This window comes from Nasonia vitripennis, chromosome 3 (genome assembly GCF_009193385.2).
Source record: "Nasonia vitripennis strain AsymCx chromosome 3, Nvit_psr_1.1, whole genome shotgun sequence".
Taxonomy (NCBI): domain Eukaryota; kingdom Metazoa; phylum Arthropoda; class Insecta; order Hymenoptera; family Pteromalidae; genus Nasonia; species Nasonia vitripennis.
This window is the reverse complement of record NC_045759.1, coordinates 6,094,852-6,113,392: the sequence shown is the minus strand read 5'-3', so window position 1 is coordinate 6,113,392 and position 18,541 is coordinate 6,094,852. Positions and strand designations below refer to the sequence as shown.

General features: G+C 45.8%; 1 protein-coding gene across 12 annotated transcripts in view; it reads left to right on the top strand.

Annotated features, from left to right (window-relative positions):
- The window catches only part of LOC100123436 (trichohyalin), a 105,389-nt gene that overhangs the window by 79,414 nt on the left and 7,434 nt on the right, over nt 1-18,541 (top strand). For 5 of the 12 annotated variants that reach the window (XR_004227136.2, XM_031926662.2, XM_008215469.4 and 2 more), the window contains exons 2-7: nt 12,495-12,699; nt 13,461-13,649; nt 13,732-14,022; nt 14,083-14,973; nt 15,038-15,511; nt 15,762-16,334. Coding sequence is in view for 10 of the 12 variants with exons in the window: in XM_031926662.2 (XP_031782522.1) it covers nt 12,646-12,699; nt 13,461-13,649; nt 13,732-14,022; nt 14,083-14,973; nt 15,038-15,511; nt 15,762-16,334 (2,472 nt within the window). In the remaining 2 variants the exon portion in view is untranslated. Of the gene's footprint in view, nt 1-7,451; nt 7,508-7,552; nt 9,731-12,494; nt 12,700-13,460; nt 13,650-13,731; nt 14,023-14,082; nt 14,974-15,037; nt 15,512-15,761; nt 16,335-18,541 lie in introns of those variants that run through there. The other 7 variants (XM_032597779.1, XM_032597781.1, XM_031926660.2 and 4 more) reach the window with 3 other exon arrangements.

Genomic DNA, 18,541 nt, shown 5'->3' with positions numbered 1-18,541 from the left:
GGAGTCTCACTGTAACGAATCGCATAGTGTTTTTTTTGTTGGTATTATTATTTGATAATTGTCGGTTCTGCAGTGACCTCCTACTGAAACCGAAATCGCAACCGCTTATAAGTCCCCGACGTGTAATCAGTATCAGTGCTGGATTTGGTTAGGGATGTTTTCGTCGATTACGTTACGCAATTAATTTGCAAAGTGATCTCCTCGGAAAGAGTGTGTACCACAGTTGATATAATGCTAATCTAGCGCTTTGAAGTCCGAATGTCCGGGTGCATAATGCGCCGAGAGGGGAAATAAAAGCCAAAAGATATTTCGGCTCGTTGAGCGCGGAGAGCAGACAGAAAATCATGAATGAAGCCTCTCGTCAGAGTCGCGGGAGCGGGCCGTTCGCCAAAACGACGAGATGAGACGGGCGAGTCTGCGCCACGCGCGTTATTAATAACGGCGGGGGTGTTACGTTGCATCTTTTTTATATCCATTGAGTCGTCGTCTCTCGTTGGACTAAATTTATCTATCCGTTTATATAGTGTCTGGCTAAATTTGACTAGCGACAATCTCTCGGTGTACATATAATTCTTTCGTCATAATTGTTATTCGCGCGTATTTTTTCTAATAAAACGTTTTAAAAAGAGAAATGTTTAACCGGAAATGACTGACGTGCCAATCGCAATATTTGGACAGCTTGGATATGGCGAAATGATGTCACCCGTGGTGTTCTCCACTAAAATTCCAACCGCCTAATAAACCTCTAAAAAAATAATTAAAGCCACACCTCCGCGAACAGCAAAACAGTCCATCAAATTTCAAGGTCTCGATCGCCCAGGCTTCTACTACCGACAGAAAATGCCGGTTCATCTTCTCCCTCGTTAAAGTAGCGGCCGTGGCTCATTTCGCGCGTGGGCGACCATATGGCGAACACGTGTTATTCGGCTCGTGAAAAGGCAGTTTTCCCTCCGCGGTAAGCTGTACAGAGAGAGAAGCGGTTATTTTCGATCCAACGCGCGGTACACACACAGCATATGGAGGCGTCAAAGGTTCGACCTAAAATTACCGAGATGTGCAAGGTCTCCGGTTATTGCTGTCTGACGGATAAAGTAAACTTTATATATGAATCTGTTTCCATTTATAGAGCGGGCTTTTTGTTTGAGAGCATTTTTTTTACTGACAAAACGTCGTATTGAAGAACTTTACTGATATGGAGATAATTTACACGTTTGATCGATGAGTATATGAACAAAATTTAAAAATTGTATTAGGATTCGACGTCTTTTTAATAGTTATAGGTTAAAAAATGTACAGCTTTTGTGAAAAAAAGAAAAAATTTAACCTCCCTGGCGGAGAATCGAACCTTCTTTTTTTTTATATAAAGACTTTTATTTGCTTAGATTATACAGTAAAATACAAATTTACAGGTGCAAATGAAGCATCAACAAAAACCTGGTGCTTATCGGTAATAAATTAAGTTACATGGCCCTCTGAGGGGCATCTCGTACTTATACATTATGGGTGATAGCTAGTTATAAGCGTTAAATAAAAAAAAGTGGTATCGCTGACAAATCCGCCAATGGTGCTAATCTACTTAACAATATGTGTGTGGTAGTAAAAAAGGAATAAAAAAAAACTACAGAGCATTATCTTAAATAAGAGAAAAAGGAAGAGTACGGAATTTTCCGAAAAATCTTTACTTAATTAGTTAAGTTGTCGGAGTAATAAAACTAAAGAGTAACGCTGAATCGTAACGAAGTTCAATAGCTTGATACAATAGTACTAAGATGTAAATATATACTCTATTAAAGCTGGGAAACAGTGAATTAGTTGTTAAGCGGTATCCTATATTGACGACGCCTTACGTCGTCTAATCGCTTGGCGTCGTCTGCGAGTCACCAGTATTTTTTATTGGTTTTATAATTATTTTTTATATCGTGAGTAGGAATGACAGTGGAATATTTTTGAGGAATTTCATTTGGCGGTAATGAGGTAGAAATAGTTTTGTTTGAACTATGTCTGGGTAAATGGTATAGCAGGGGAATGTTATTGGGTGAGGTAATGTAACCGGTGCTATCGAAGTACATAAACGATTGAGGTACTAAGTATCCAGTGCGCGCTCTTTCGATACAGTCGGGCTCATTGTGTACACTAAATTATTTTAGATAGTGATACTTAGTCGATATTCTTAATGTTCGCATAATAGAACCCCGGTCTCTCGCCTGACCACTATACTACCGAGGACTTGGATTTTGCGATTTTTCGTGTTGTTTTGTTGTCTCTTCTAGTAACTAGGCTCTTCTTCAAGATTTTGGTGAAAACAAAAATAAATAAATAAAAAAAATTTTTTCTAGACAATAATAAATAATGTTTATTTAACTATTAACTTACTGAAGCGAATAACTTAATGTAAAGTAGAAGCCATTGGTTAAATTTAACATTAAAAAAAAAAAGTCTTTTCAAACTCAAAATCTGCAACAAACCATTAAAATTCGTCTAAAAGAAGAAAAAAAACACTTTAACAGGAAAATGTATGCGCAATTCTTAATATGTATACCCAACTTCCGCGCGTTCTGATCAATAAACGCTGATGCGACTAGAGCCTATAGAAGAAGCAAAAAAAGGAACACCTATCCTTAATTTATTCCACGATTTCTCTATTGTTTTTATCGAGCCGTTAATCTCTCATACGAGAATCATGCCGTGCGGTATGGTTCAAGGCATCCATGGGTAATTCCTCTTCATTTTTATATACCGACCATATATACCATACGGTCGGCACCTTATACCTCTACGAGAGACGCTCGTGCACAGCACTCGAAGAATTTCAGTTTTTCCTCTTATTTTCTACCAGTCGACCAAAGATGTCCGTGACTATTCCGTACACGTCTTATACTAACTCGGAAAACGGATAATAATACGTCCATGCTCGCGCGGAAAAAAGTGGCGCCACTGTCGGCAGTTTCTCGAATGATTCTTATGAACGTATTTATTTTTCATCGATAAATATGTGTTAATTAATCAAATTAAAAAGTTCATAATCATACCGACGTGTGCGTCTGTGACACACCTAGGCACTTCTACACCTAGAGCATTACAAAAAGTAAAAGCCGCTCTCCATTCTACACTACTCTTCGAATGACTACAATCAAGCGGCAACCATACTGAGCAAGATAGCCCGTGAGCAAAGTACATGCCCCTCGCTCTCCACGTAAATATCTCCTAATTACGTCATCAAGCGCACTTCGTCCGAATCGACAAATCGAGCAAATAGTTTCGCAATCCGAAAATTTTCGCACAATTACGCGGCTCTAGAGGGGGGGGGGGGAGCAATTACGCCCTCTCTCCACTACTGCACGCGGTGCAATTAAATGCCCTCATCCCAATCAAGCCGTCCGTCAGTCTTCTACTTCGACAAAGCCGCGATAAATCTTCCTCGAAGAACCGCGAGAGCACACACACACATTGCGCAACGTCCTTTCGTACACACATAGCCGCATGTGCGCGCTCGGCTACCGCAAATTTTTCCGGAATAATGCGAGAAAATAACTGCAGCAGTTGCGGTGTGTGCGCAGTCTGCAATGAAAATTTTCCTTTGTGGCTCGGGCACGTAGGAGCGATTCTTGCGCGCACGTAATCCGCGAAATGAAGTATCGTTTAAGCTATCCACCTCTAATCCATCGCGTTTAATCTTTATAGGCTGTGCATACAACAATAGACTCTTTTGGGAAGGCTGCAGTGCGTTTGCTCGATGAAAAGGCCATTTCGTTGCTCCATCGCCGGGAAAATAAATAGACGCATGCAGCAGCGGTGCTAGCACCGATTAACCCAAATGCTCTCGAACGGAGCTAGCCGTATAGACCGGCGCGCCTATACACGTAATCTATCCAGCAGCGCGTGCGCGTTGCGTTTAATATTTTATGCGGACTATCGGTTGCACATTACTGCTCCAGACATTGCTGAAAAATTGCTTCCGTTCTTGTGCGCATTGAGTAATTGCCCTCGCGCAGTGATACGCGCAAGTATGCATGCAGTGCTCTACGCACAAGGTCCAGCGCTATACCTATAATTTTCCTATTGCGCTCTCGTACACGAGCTTTTTTCTCGTCGCGAACAAAAAGCGCCAGGTAACACACAAACGACGACCTCCCAAGGACGAGAGAAAAACGGACCGCTTTGGAAAAACAAAGTCATCGTCGTCGTTTCATTCATATCGAATTAAGAGAGTGTATGTCGTGAATCAAAAAGAGCTAATTGCGTTTACGCGACAACCGCAGCTTCGTGTTGCACCTGTGCGACGGGCTCGCGTGAGGCGACACCACAGTGTCTCCGCGCAACGATGGGAGGGGGGGGGGAAGAAGCAGCCGCTCGTTTCGCCAAGTGGGTAATTAGTCCGCTGCACGCCCGGATTCGCAGATTATCGCGGATATACTACTACGTGTGCTACGTGCGCCAGCTGGAGAGGTTGGCTGTGTTATACACACAGCTGTGAGGCTGCGAGAGGATCTTTTAGATGATGGGGGTTCTTTCTCTCTCTCTCTCTCTCTCTCTCTCTCTCTCTCTCTCTCGGGGCTTTTATTGGCTGGGAAAGCAATGAGGAGAGGAGAGATTGAATCGTTTGGAGTTTCGTTAATCGCTGGGACTCACGCGAGGATGAAGGTGTGCTTCTTGGAATGACTCGATATCCTCGACTTCCTATAAAATTACTCGCGTTTCCGAGAGAACTATGTCATCGTTAGCCGCTGCTTTTATAACTCGAGGTCATATTGCTATCATCCTTACGCTCTAGACTAAGGACGAGACTGTAACCAGAACGAGGCCGTCGCGAAAGAAATCCTCAACCTCGCACTGGATAATAAAAATACCAAAGCTCTGAACTTGCATCCATCCTAAACAACAACCATGAAATATCTCACACACGACGGTCGGCGCATAAAGTCGGAACGAAAGTCAGCCGCACAGAGAGAGAGAGAGAGAGAGAGAGAGAGAGAGAGAGAGAGAGAGACGACTATAAGGAAGAGCCAATTTGGCGCTTCTTGCCGCGGCGGACGGCTCGAGAATGAAGAAGCGTGACGATCAGATGGAAGCGTGTCGGATCTGCCTGTGCCTTTTCCGCTACTTATTCTTTCTCTCTCTCGCTCGCTCTCCTTCCATACACAATTGCACTCGCCCGTGTACACGTATACACGTCCATGCGGCGGCAGGTAGGGCCTCTCAAAGAAGTTTCCCTTATGACGCCTCTCGGGCGCTTTGTCGGTATACGCTCTATGCTCTTTTCACCGAGCCGAGCAATTGTCCACGGGATACAAAAAACCCTCGCTTTTTGCCCGCTGGTCAGACGTTGTGTACTTTTAGAGGTTTTACTCAAAGTGTAAGTCTGAAAAAGAAGCTAAACTCGCCGTCACAACAATCGTACGCTGCAAACATACATCAGCAGCATCCGAGCGAAAAAAAGCGAGTGCAGGAGATCTATAGATCGCAGACGTCGCGGGAGGAGAGAACCCGCAGTATCTGCACACATACACACGTAGTGGGAGGCGGGAGACGCGGAGAGTTAGTGGCACTGCGACAACGACGACGAGAGAGAGAGAGAAGGAGAGGCCATCGCCCTGACCGTGACCTAGCCACTGACGCAGCAGCGGCTCTCCTCTTCTATCCCCCCGACGTACACGCGTCTCTCTCGCATGCACATGCGCTTATATATAGATATGCCCACACGCACTTGCAGGAATTTTCTGAACTTTTGGATTCGGCCCGTCGATTAATCCTTCCCTTACATGAATTCCCCGCTGCGCCAATAAACGACGAGTTGCCGCCGCTGCGGTTACCAGTCGGTCCACTTCTTCCTCTGTACCGCGCGTCGAATCCCATTAGCGATAATACGGTGGCCGGGTTTATCAATAACGATCGCGCGGACATAAATCGACGTACGAGGGAGGGATGAGTTTTTCCCTCTCTGTCTCGATGTATAGGAGCTTATCGAGAGGATAGATCGCAGCTCATAACGCCGAAGCGCATTATGTCATCTCGCGTGATTGTGCTAGTTTGCCACTTGGTTTCGTTGTTTTTTCTCGGTGCGTATAATGCTCGAAAGGGACATTAGATAATATTATTTTTTAGCTCGAATTTGCGTAACCAGAGGCTGTCTTGCCATATCCGACGCGTTCTACTTCATTTTTTCCCCTCGACTTTATGAAGAACGACAACTGGCTTAGAATTTTTACCCAACAAACTCGTTCGCGCTTAAAAAATAGCTTTGCAATTATAAACGCACACGTGAAAGTAGGAATCGAAAGGGAATACATTTACGGAAAAAAAAATCTCGTATGCGACACTGTATATTATACTCGGAATCCTTCAGGAGCTGCACAGCTGCGTAGAAAAAAAAGAATCCGGCTCGCGGAAGCGATACGTCCCACGCGCTTTTGTTCGTTATTTATCCCCCATAAACGTCCTAGCTGTAAAAGAGGGGATGATAAACGTCCGCTTCGTTAGTCAGTCGACTCTGCGGCTCTCCGTATCGCCGACGATATTCTATTAAGCCAGTCTCGCGACACCGCGCTGATAAGCCCCGGATAGGATTGTGAGAAGCACGTATGCGATTCGCCGGAGATTAGGAGCTAAGTGGCCACTACTGCGTGTCGATGGGCTGCGGTCTCTTTAATTCGATTTATGGGGTGGAAGCTTACGGTACTTCCCTACGGGCTTTTATTAGAGATCGAATGCGTTTTCTCGGGTGAAAGGTGCGAGCTTGAAAGTGAATCAATCGCGAATTTTCGAAAGTAGGTTTTTTCATCGCATTGTGCAAGCCGCTGTTATATGCAAATGTCGCTTTGTTGAGTCGAGATCGAGGCGACTTATCGAGGTTGAAACTCCGATGATGTTATAAACACAGGCCATTGTGAAGTAAGAGAAAAAAAATTAACTCACAAATTCGACGATCGTTACTCAAGAAAATTCGCGCGCGTAAAAGCTGCTTTCGAAAGCTTCATTCAGTCGAGACAACCTGTAGCGCAAGGTCATCAGGCACACTTTTTCCCTCTCCGTCTCCTCGTCCAAAGCGAATTTCGTTGTCACGCACGTGGATGGTAATTTCAACGACGAAATCCATCCTAGATAGCAACCGGTGCATACTACGTCCACCCTAACCTCAAAATCGCCTTGGACCGTGAAAGAGCCGCACGCGAATTCCTGGCCGGCTTATATTACAGTATACCGATCGATCGCACGTGTAAACCCGCGAAGCCCCTGGCTGTAATGCGATTATCTCGATGCAACGAGTTAATACGCTAATTGCCTCTCTCGGGGCAAAAGTGGGCCGGATGTGTCTCTGTATACATAAGCGAGTATTATTGCGCCGGTTGTTTGTATCGGTTTGATAGCTTTCGCGCGAAGCTTATTATAATAATTGTTCGTCGTATAGGCGTTGCATTATTACTAATGTTATTACTCTTTTCTTTTTGTTGCAGGTGAGGAGATCGTTGCTCAACGCGTGTGTTTCATAGACCCATACTTCGATATAAACGTAAGATTATTACTGAAAATTTTCTCATTTAACAAGCTCGAGCTCAATTAGCTGAGATAAATTGCTTAACAAACATTCAGAGGCGCGCAATGGAGTGGAAGGCATTAGGCGTTGCGAAATTCGGTGGTGAAAAATCCACTTTGCGATCAATACATAAATTAGTGGAAATAGCTGTCCAATCAAACTGACTGATAAGTCATTAGGAGGAACTGATTTTTATCGGGACTTCTTCCGTCAATCAGAATTTCAGCTGGCGCTTGTGTGGAGGAGAGATTTCTCTCCTAATTAAGCGTCAGCGCCGTCAGAAGGTTTGGATAGTCTGACAGTAATTTAGAAGCCTAACTGGGAAAAAGGATATATTAGCATATTTATTGTAGCAACTTTGTTAATAAACCCGCGCACGCGATCATTGTTTTCTTATGCATATTATTCTGGCTATTGAATTAATCCTCTTTTCACGGGCCATATAACTCCAGTTATAATTATACACACCATTTTACACGAAAAAGGCACTTCCTCTCAATTAAAGCCTTTGGATCCCGTAAACGGTAAATTAACACAGCTTCAAAAAAAGCAATCGTATAACGCATTCGTATGATTCGACGGCAAAATAAACATTCTCCCATTCTAATCAAGCGTCGGTCAAGAAGTTTACAAAGACACCTCACTCCTCGAGAGAAGAACAAAGATATTCCTCCGAGTGTGACGTTCATCTCTCTCCAGAGAGCTGTGTGTTTGCCTCACGAGTGCGTCGATCTCTGGGTTTGATGCTGCTTAGAAAGATCGGGAGATCTGAAATGCCGCTGCAGTGCTGCTTTGAAATTCGAAAGTATCGTTTTCTTATGATGGACCTCGAGTGTGCCTTGCCTTTTTCCTTCGTTGCGCGCAGAGGTTGGGCTGATGGAGTGTGTTTGCAGTGTGTTGTACGGTATTTCGTGTCGTAAGCTTTGTGCATTGGAGAATTACTGTATAAACGCGTTGAGATTAAAAATTTTAATTTTGATTTTTGAAAACAAAATTTCCATCGTCCTTTCACCCCAGCCCACGACCTCGTCCTCGGCAAAAAAAGACTCTGAGAAGCCCGAGGTCCATAGGACTTTTACGACCTCTCGACGACGAGTTTTTTCGATGACGGCCCCGATGACGCGCTGCCTCCAGTGGATTCCCCGCGGGGCGCCAGCCAGCGAGCTTTTATGGAGCGTAAAACGACGTCTTTATTTCGCGACGCGGCGAAACTGTGTCAGGGTGTTTTACGGTCGGGCTTTTGCGCTCTTGTTTACCCTTTGGTATCGATGCGCTCGAGGGTTTTTAAACGTCGTCGTTCTGTTGATGAGTTCTTTTGTTTTACGTTTTTGGAGTAGGTTTTCCGATATCCAATCGTCAAATTTCCAATTCAAGCCACGCAGAACTATTACATCTCCGACCTCCACATCGGACTTCAAAACATAACGCATACACTCCAAACTCGAAGGTTCATCGACACAGCTGGCGAACCGATCAGTTAAATCAGCCGATCAAAATAAAAAACACGGCTCTCTTTCGCTACACCAAAAACAAGCCGCGAACAACGAAGATAAGACATTGCGTGTATCCCAGCACTCGTAATACCGTTAAATCCCCATATTGACATTCGAGGCGCGCGGCGACGACGAATTTCAAATTCCCGCGCCGGTGACCACTCCTATATTCCCCATCGATTGTTGCCTGGTTACGCTCATCGATTATATCTTCCGTTAGTTTTTTTTTCGCGAAGGAACATACTTGAGCGTCGGTAAAACGAAACAATATAATTGAATCGAATTTCGGCGCTGACTTTCATGTGCGGGCAATTACCCGCGATTTATTTTTATTACGCCGACGGATGTATATGCAGCATAACAACTTTTTTTAATTCAATTTTGCGCTGTACAAACAATATCTCTGTGTTATGCGATAATCGGTCATCGCTTTAATTTGTGTAGGACGACGAGGTTAAACAAGTCGATGATGTGTGTGTGTGTAGAATCAATGTGTCAATCGCGTCGCTCTAGCCACTATCACCAGAAAAAGCAGTGTTATCTCATCGCTGCGAGGTTTATATAGCATCTAGTTCCTTCTCTGCTCTAATAGTCAGTCTAATTCTTTTGTGCATCGTGCATCGGTCTCTCTCTCTTCCGTCACTTCAATCTGCGCAACAGCGATTCTCGTGTCTCTTCTCGAAAATTCACCTCTAAAAATACAAAGGTAAGAATTAAAAAAAAAATCACGGCAAGTCTCTTCAATTCACTTTCGCACCAGCGCCATCGAATTACTGCGGCTCTTCATCGCGGGGATAATCGTCTACCGCGAACTGTATGCTCGAATCGATTCCGAGGAAAGGAATCGATCGATTCGACTTTCACACACACGCGTGTCTGTGTATATAGATATAGCTCTTAGAGTATAGGGTGAGTGCGCGAGAGAATAACAGTGATTCGCGGCTCGTTTCACGGAAGAGCGCGAAATTTGCGCTTCGCGCCGATACATAATCGCTTATTCTCTCTTGTTTGTTTTGCGCGTTTTAAAAGAATTTCGTAGGATTAAAAAAATAGCTGAATCTTGACCTAAATTCCCACTACAACAGGAGTTCGAAGCCATCGTGGAGTAACTCCCTGCCTCCTGCTGCCTACATAACGCAATATCATCTCGGCCCGCAGCTGCATTTATTCATTAACGCGGCAATCAAGAAAGAGCGCAACGACGACGTCGTGTAACGCTACTCCTCCGCCGCGAACAACAGTTACGCCATCCTCTCTCTCTCTCTCTCTCTCTCTCTCTCTCTCTCTCTCTCTCTCTCTCTCTCGCGGTTTTTCCGCGGCTTCCTGGCTCTCGTTCTACTCATTTTTTTATTCTTACTTCGCGACGATGCTCAGAGCTGTGTGGAAAGAGGGGCTTTGCTATTAAGAGGGACGAGTCGCGATCTTGAATATCTGTGAGGAGATTTCGCAGGTATCTTTTGTACATGCGAATATAATCGTTAATCGCGAATATCTTACAGAGCGATTCCTGAACCATTATGCAACGGCTTAAGCGAGAACACCCACAACTACACACGTATACGCGTGTCAGCGGGCGGTATAACTCGCGTGTAACGCATAACCGAGGCGCGTAATCGCTCCTTTTCCGAGAGACAAAGGACGCTCGTATGCATAGGTGAAATTTCGCGCAGGTGTCATTGCCCCCCTGTTTAGGAGTGAAATTTCGCTCTGTTTATGGTTCGTTACGCTGACGCGCGCGAGACGAGGAAATTGCCGCGCGCGCGTGCGCCGTTTGCATGTCGAGATACAGAGCTCACCGTTTGTGTAATCGCTTATTTTCCCTCTCTGGAATGCGTCCGCGTTTGGGCTTCTGTTACGTGATACACAAAGGGAAGCACATATATTCGAATGCCAGCGCCAAAATTCAATTCCGCTTCTACACACACAGCGCGAAACTCAGCAGCGAGTATATCCCCTTGATTATACGTCTAGACTCTGCCAAAGGGAGGAGGGATAAAAAGAGCCAGGGGGAGACGCGCCGGATCGCACGCGGCGATGTATAATACACGTCGCTGTCGTGGGTTTTTACTTATGGAAATTTGCGGTTGCCCGCGAGTTTCTCTCATTGTCCAGTGAGTTATTTATCTGCGCCCCCGAGCTAAGGGTGGAATATCCTCTACTTGTAATACTCGTTTTGTTTTTGTTTTGTTTCGCGTTGTCAGGGGTTACGACGACGGTAGCTCGATTTTGGGAGATATTATGTAAAGGTATAGTTTGCAAAAAGATCATCGCATAAATCGCTCGTCCATCAAGTCGAACGTCTGGTCTCCGCCTACTCATCGTTCAAACGCTGCACCGAATAATTCGCGGAGATAGAGACGTTAGAGGCGAATTAACACTTGGGGCGTAGACATTGTTGCAAGCTTGCGAGATAAATTCCAAGGCGACGCGAGAGAAATAAACAATAATAAAGGCCGCTTGACAAATGGGAGGTATCTCTTACGGTGCAATAAACTCGCGGGTTATACTTTATAAAAACACTTGTAATTTCCACGTTTTAAAAGTTCCTTATATTTCCGCGGCGTTTTTTTTTTTATTCTTTCTCTCACTCTCTTACAGCAGGAATTCGCAGCATACTCGACGCGAAGCCCAAGGCAACACCCAGAAAAAAAGAATCTCGAACGAAGCTGTACACGTGTGCGCAAGCGCGTCGATAAATCCAAGATTCGATGCGCTTGAACCGGTCCTCTCTCTTTCTCTCTCCCCGAGTTATTATCCCGAAATCCGTAGATCGTTATCCTCCACCGGTTATTACAGCCTCAAGAGCTCGGCTCGTACTCTCTTTCGTTTTTTCTTCTTTTTTTAGCGCGAAAATAGATTTTCAAACATACTCACGTCGTCCTTACCGACTCGAACGACCGATAGTAGGAAAAGCCGAGGATTCGTGTCAGTGGGACGAGTGTAAACATTATACTTAAGGCTTGTGCTCGCGCGTTTTCGGTTCTTATAGTTTTCCTGGGAGTGAAATTCCTTACATAACTTCGTCTTCTCGAAACACGCGAAATCGAGATGTTTACAAGATCGTCTGTACATCGGCGCAACACGTGTACGTATATTTCACAGACGGATCAAAGACCTCAGCTGCTGCTATGCAGCGGAGCCACCTCGTAAAGAAGAAGAAGAAGCGGTGGGAGTGTGTATTTGTGTGTTTTTGGCGTTTCTCGAGAATTTCGACCGACCGATAGCAAGCCGCGGAGAGAAATAAAAACCTTGTTTATAACGGAAGGGTCTGCCGAGGTCTTTATACACTGGATTTAGGGAGTCATTCCGCTGAATAAGGATCGCACTCGGTTAGGCTGGGATTACTGCGCGAACAACTCTTTTCGTGGAATATACGAAAAGACTTAATTCTGAATCGCCCCTAACATTCACAAAAATATTGTTTACAATCGAGTGCAAAAAAAAGAGACTGAAGATGCAATTTGTTTCAGGAGTCGGCAGGCGCGTAGGATGGGACCTCGGCCGCAGCCGAGCGCAGCGGCAGCAGCAGCGGCGTGAGGAAGGAGGATCCCGAGTTTGGGAAGGAGATACACGTGCACAGTTCCGTAGGTGCGCCGCAGCCGTAGCCGCAGCAGCGCAGCCATGCCATCGTCGCAGGCTGCCGCCACCGAGCGCCGTGCCAATGACAATCGGACGGTTAGTTATACATATACTTCCTATCTCGTATTTTTTATGATAAATTTATGTGCGAGTGATAAAATGTATGTATGTCCTCGTCCCACGAAAAATTTGAATAAAAAAAGGCTGAATTATCGATCGCAATGAATTTTGAAGAAAAGAGAGGTATAAACGACAAGCGGAAGAGGAAGCGTGAGCGTGCGGACAAGCCCTTGTGCTCGTGTTTCCAATCGAACGCACCTCGACGACGAGGATAATTATCCTTTCCTCCACCCACGTCACGAGTCGACCTTTGTATAAACGTAAATACGCGGCTTATTAGCGAGCTCGCGGTCGATACGGCCCTTTTCTTTGACGGCGGATTGCCGACGGTGACGTTTGGCAGATGTTGCGACGATTTTCATGACGATAAATTTCCTCGGCTGTAGATTCATATAACACATTATTATCCGCAAAGCAGAAATTCTCATCCGTAACGACGTTTATAAAACCAGCTCTCTCGATTTTCCGTGAAATCGCCGCCGCGCGAGCAAACAAAGAACCCGTCGAGCCGCTGCTAAAAAAACTCTCGGAAGTCCTACGAATTCCTTGTCGTTCGTGTGTATCTAGATTGCGCCTCGATATATCGCCGTACTATGCACATTCCGGTGAAACCCGTCAAGCGTAAACACGCCGTGAAAACTGGGTCTCGAAATTCTCTCGAGTATAGCCGTGTACGTGTGAGTTGCTGCATTGTTCTGTATTTGGTTGAGACTGACGACGCATGTTTCTTATTCCAGGTTACACACGAACCACCAAAATTGAAAACGACACTGAAGACGCCACCGAAGCAGGCGACGAACCCCCTACAGTTCGTGAAGGTCGGGCCATGCTCGCTTTACCGCACGGCGCAGGAGCAGCTGCAGAAGGTTCAGGAGGTCAAAAAGATCAAGCAGGAGATCCGGGATGATCCCGAGGACTGGCAATCGGTTGGTTTTGCATTTTTATCATCTCATTTTTGCGTAATCAATCAAAAGGGATTATCTGAAATAACGATGTTGTTGCGTTTAGAATCTGGACAACTGGAAAAGCAGCCGGCGGAAACGGCAGGAGCACATAATCGAGCGCGTCGTGGAGGTGAAGAAGCTGGAGCTCGAGGAACACGACAGGCATCGACGGCGGAACTGCAAGACTTTCTCGGAGATGATGGAGGAACGAGGCAATCGAGGCCGAAAACTCAGCCTCAGTCTAGCCATGTATCAGGAGGACGACGCCAACGACCTCAGCGATCTGGGAATCGGCACCAGCAGTGGCAAGAGCTCCGTCAGCGGCGACACCCACGACGACGCTCATTCCGTTCTCGTAAGTTCGCACACTTTTTATAGCATAAAGTTTCGTAACTAATCGTGTTGAACCTTGCAGAGCGACAGGGATAGCGAAATCGACAAGAACCACTCGGACGTGGACAACGCGAGCCACGAGAACGGTAACGACAGGAACGACAACAGCTGCTCGACTGCGACGACCAACCCGACCAGTCCCGACATCTCGACCTCCGAGTCGACGACGCTCACCTCGTCGCCCCTGAAGAAAGAGAGCCTCAACAACGGTTTTCACAAAAGCGGCTCGGCCAACAACCACAACAACAGCAGCCAGCAGGAATACGACTCGGCGACGACGGCGACGGCGAGCTCGCCCGAACCCGAGGAATACGCTTTCGAGAGTCCCGTAAACCGCGGATACGTCAACCGTGTCGCTCACAACCTGCCAAAGCACTCGGACTTCGGCGGCGCGCTGAGCAAGAGCGGCAGCAACGTCAGTCTCAACGCCGTGCCCGTCGTCAAAGTCGACATTCTCAAGCGTCGCGAGATCTTCGAGAAGGCGTCCCGCGACAGCGTCGAGAACAAGAACAACAACAACAGGCTCGACTTCGCCAACACCAAGTCCATCAAGGAGCGACTGTCGATTCTCGAGCGACAGAAGAGCGAGAGCGAGGAGAAGCTCAGTCCGAGACACTCGGTCGAGCTAAAAGCCGACGCGGTAAGGGAACGATTCAACAGGGACATGGACTTCGAGAAACAACTGGTCATCAGCAAGACGAGGGATCTGCCCGAGGAATTGGAGACCGTCAAGCCGCTCAGGGAGAGACTGGAGAACCTGGAGAAGCTGGTTTGTGGCGAGCAGAGATTCAGCACGAGCGAGCAGCTCAACAGCGAGCTGAACGCCAAGAGCATCAAGGACAGGCTGATCTCGCTCGATGTCAACAGATGCAAGGAGACCGAGAAACGAACGGCTAACTGCTTCCACGAGCAGGTAGGTTTCCCATACTTTTTTGTGCGAATTTATTCCCAATTAACCTTTCATTCGTTTATTGCAGACGAACAACCGAGCGGAGAACTCTACGCCAAGCGAGCGCAGCTCCTCGCCTGACTCGGAATACCGCGCACCACGCGCTACCTTCCATCAGAGTTTGGACTCGCTGGACGCAGACGCGAGCAGTGGTCCCGACACTTTCGAGCGCGTGCAGAGTCTCGAGGAGCTCGACTACCACCAGACAAGACGTTATCCCGCCTCCTCGTCCTCGGCCGAGATCCTCAACGACACGGACCGCGAAGATTCGGGCATCCACACGGCCGACGCCAGCTGCTCGGTCAGCCAGGCCGACGAACCCATCGACGAAGAGATCGAGAAGCAAACGCAATCGCTCCAACAGTTGGTGATCGTCGAGGAGAAGACCGAGTTTCGAGGCGGCAGCATCGAGACCACACTGGTAGAGAGCTCGATCCTCAGTATCGAGGAGAAGAGCGACGTAGCGGAGAACGAACCCTGCGATGCAGTGCTGACTGAAATGGTAAGTCAACGAAAGAAATAGTCGCACCTTTTTTAACTCGCTCGTTGTGGGACTGTCTTGCGGTGCGAGGAGCTGAGTATCGAGTGCTCAGCTCCGCACGGGCAAAGAACGCTTGGTATTTGGTTGTCGCACCCCCTTGCAACTGTACTGTAAATACATATACAATAAGCGATCACATCCCCCCTCCCTGTACCTGGTAATGGGCCGTCGATTGTACATGAACGCCTTTGTTTCTCCGATTGCTCAACAGGGCACCGCTGACATTTCTTCCTCCTCTTCTACTTCTACTTCTGGGCCAGCACTATCCGCTAACACCGGCCACACAGATCCGCCGCGGACTACTAACGCTATCGCGCCTCCTCCTCTCAGTCCCACCAGTTCCCAGCGTCCGATCGTCTATCAGAGTCCTCGAGTCCCTCCGAGAAGATCACCACCCGAGCCAAAACCATCCTACCTGCCCGGACTCTCGTCGTCGGCCGAGCCAGCAGTATCGTCCCCGCTACCCTCGCCTCGATCTCCTTCGAAAATCCCGACGCCTCTGCCTAGAAAGTCATCCCTGGTCTCTGCCTCTCCCACGAGTTCCCCAGGCTCGCCGACGAGCAGTCCGGGCTCGCCCAAATTCCCGAACGGCGACGGTGGCGGTAAACTACAGCAGAAGCAGCAGACGCCTTCAGAGATCCCGGTACCGGTGAAGCTTTCCCCTCCTAGTCCGACGAAGCGGCGCACTGTGGTGGAGGTCTGTGAGAAGGTGCTGGTGCCGCGCGGACAGCTGCAGCCAACGCCGTTCATCACCGTCGAGAGACTCACGCCTGGAGACGACGAGGTCAGAGTCGACGAGCAGACCAGTTGTACTGCTCTTATGAAGGCGGATTAATAATCGGCGTCTTTTATCACAATCGAATTCGCGATCTCGATGCGATTCCGCAGTGTGTACTTTATTAATGTTATCCTCAAAAACGTGATGTAAAGTGCATATAGACATACACACTCGAGCGAGTCGAGGTAGCGAATCGATAGACTCGGAATTAATAGGAGCCTCTCTGTAAACGCTAAACAGCTTTCGTAAAGATCGAGTCCTAAGCTTGCATAAAGTCAAATACAACCAGACTCATTAACGAGTATGCTTCATATAATTTTACACTATAGAATGTTACATGAGAAAAAAATAGCGAACCGAGAAAACTGAAGACGACGTGCACGACTCTTTGTAAATAGACGATAACGAGGAGAGACGAGATAAGGTTTAATTAACACATATATACACAACAAATACACACACGCACACACATACGCTTGGCCGCGTAGATTCTTCCTCTATCGAAGACGAATGTAAATATAGATGCAACCACTACGACCCGATTTTCTTTTTCTTGTTCGTTTCCGGTAATTCAGCACACGACTATCTTCCGTATATTATTATACTATATTATTATTATTATTATTATTATTATTATTATATATTGAAGGCTGCTATGATTGAAGAGCACCGCGTATATTACATTACTGTTATCATAACTCATATGATATTATTTATCGTAGCGCTAGTCAATGCGTTTTAGAGCTATACCAGCATTTCCAGACGTGCGCGAGCTCTCGACTTGGCAGCGAAGCGCCACAGCTTCGCTGCTGACTTGTTAATAATTTTAAGGATCTATAACGACGAAAAATTAAAAAAAAAGAATTTAGTCATACTAAAAGAGTATAAGTACGACGAATACGTCAATTTGTACTTCGCGATTTTGATAGAAATTTATTTACTCTTATATTCAATTCGAGTTTAAAGTTAAGTCTCTTAATGGCACGTGACAATAATTTAGAATCTATCGGTTTTCAATTTTGGACGTATTTTACATTGTACACGTGTAAGACACCCGGTTTCTCACCCGCACGTTATGAAAAAAGAAAAAAATCTCGCAAGAGAAAATTCTTCCAGTTTGTAGTGAAAATATACATAAACCTCTACGACGAAAAAAAATATACCTAATATAAACACATTGACCTAAAGTCGTAACGTATTGTGATACATTTAAGGTTATCATCTCGTGTGCATGATATACAGAGTTATATTATCGAGTTATTATTTATTCCGTGAAAAAAGAGAGAAATGGAAAGTCGGAGAACGACTGTCGCCTATGATATGAGAATATCTGTATTGAAGCCTCGATGAAGAAGTTGTAGTTGTTGTTCGAGAGTTTCGAGGGTTATAATACGGAAGAAGGAAAATATAAACCGATGCACTGCATAAACTGGAAATTTAGATTCTTTTCTTCCACCCCATATATAACGTCATCTTACATCTTTTCAGGCGGACCTTTATGTTTAGTTTTTTTTTTTCAATTTTCGTTATCCCTTACTCAACAAAGTATACTGCTATTTCATTTCAATTTTATTTACAACGTAAATTAGTTTTCCGCTTTGGTTATCGCTAAGCGTAGTTTTCCATCATATGCAAGCCGGCATATATAAATAACCAAGCGACAAAAAAAAAAATTACGTGCGTTTCTCCAGCGCTACGCCAACTATCTTCAAGGTCTGCACTTATGCTCTAAGCTTGGGTACGTCAAGGTAAGGGTGACTTTTATCGGCTAATTTCGATCTCCAGCCCTCACCTGCGCCGATTTTTGCCAATTAACACTTTGTCACTCTTTATTGTTTGAGCTTGTTTATACCATTCGTATTTTTCGTATGCATAGAACGTTAAGACACCTGTATGCAATGCACTGTATAGTATATAGTCCGCAGATTCCTTTTTTTGTTTGGCTTGTAAGCTTTGTAGTTTGTGTCGATATAATAAACTGTAATCATTCTCTGCTATTTTTTAGCGATTTCAATCTCCACTCGAGTTGCACGTTTAGGTATTTTTCACACTGCAACGTTTCTTTCAGCCTATGTACACATCTCAGCGTTAATTTTGTACACCGTTTTGTTCTTTACAAAAAGAAAAAGAGCCGAACGTGAATAGCGAAAGCCGTTATCAGCGGAATTCGGAATATCTATGTGTAAAGAGCCGAAGCTCTCAATGTCACTGTG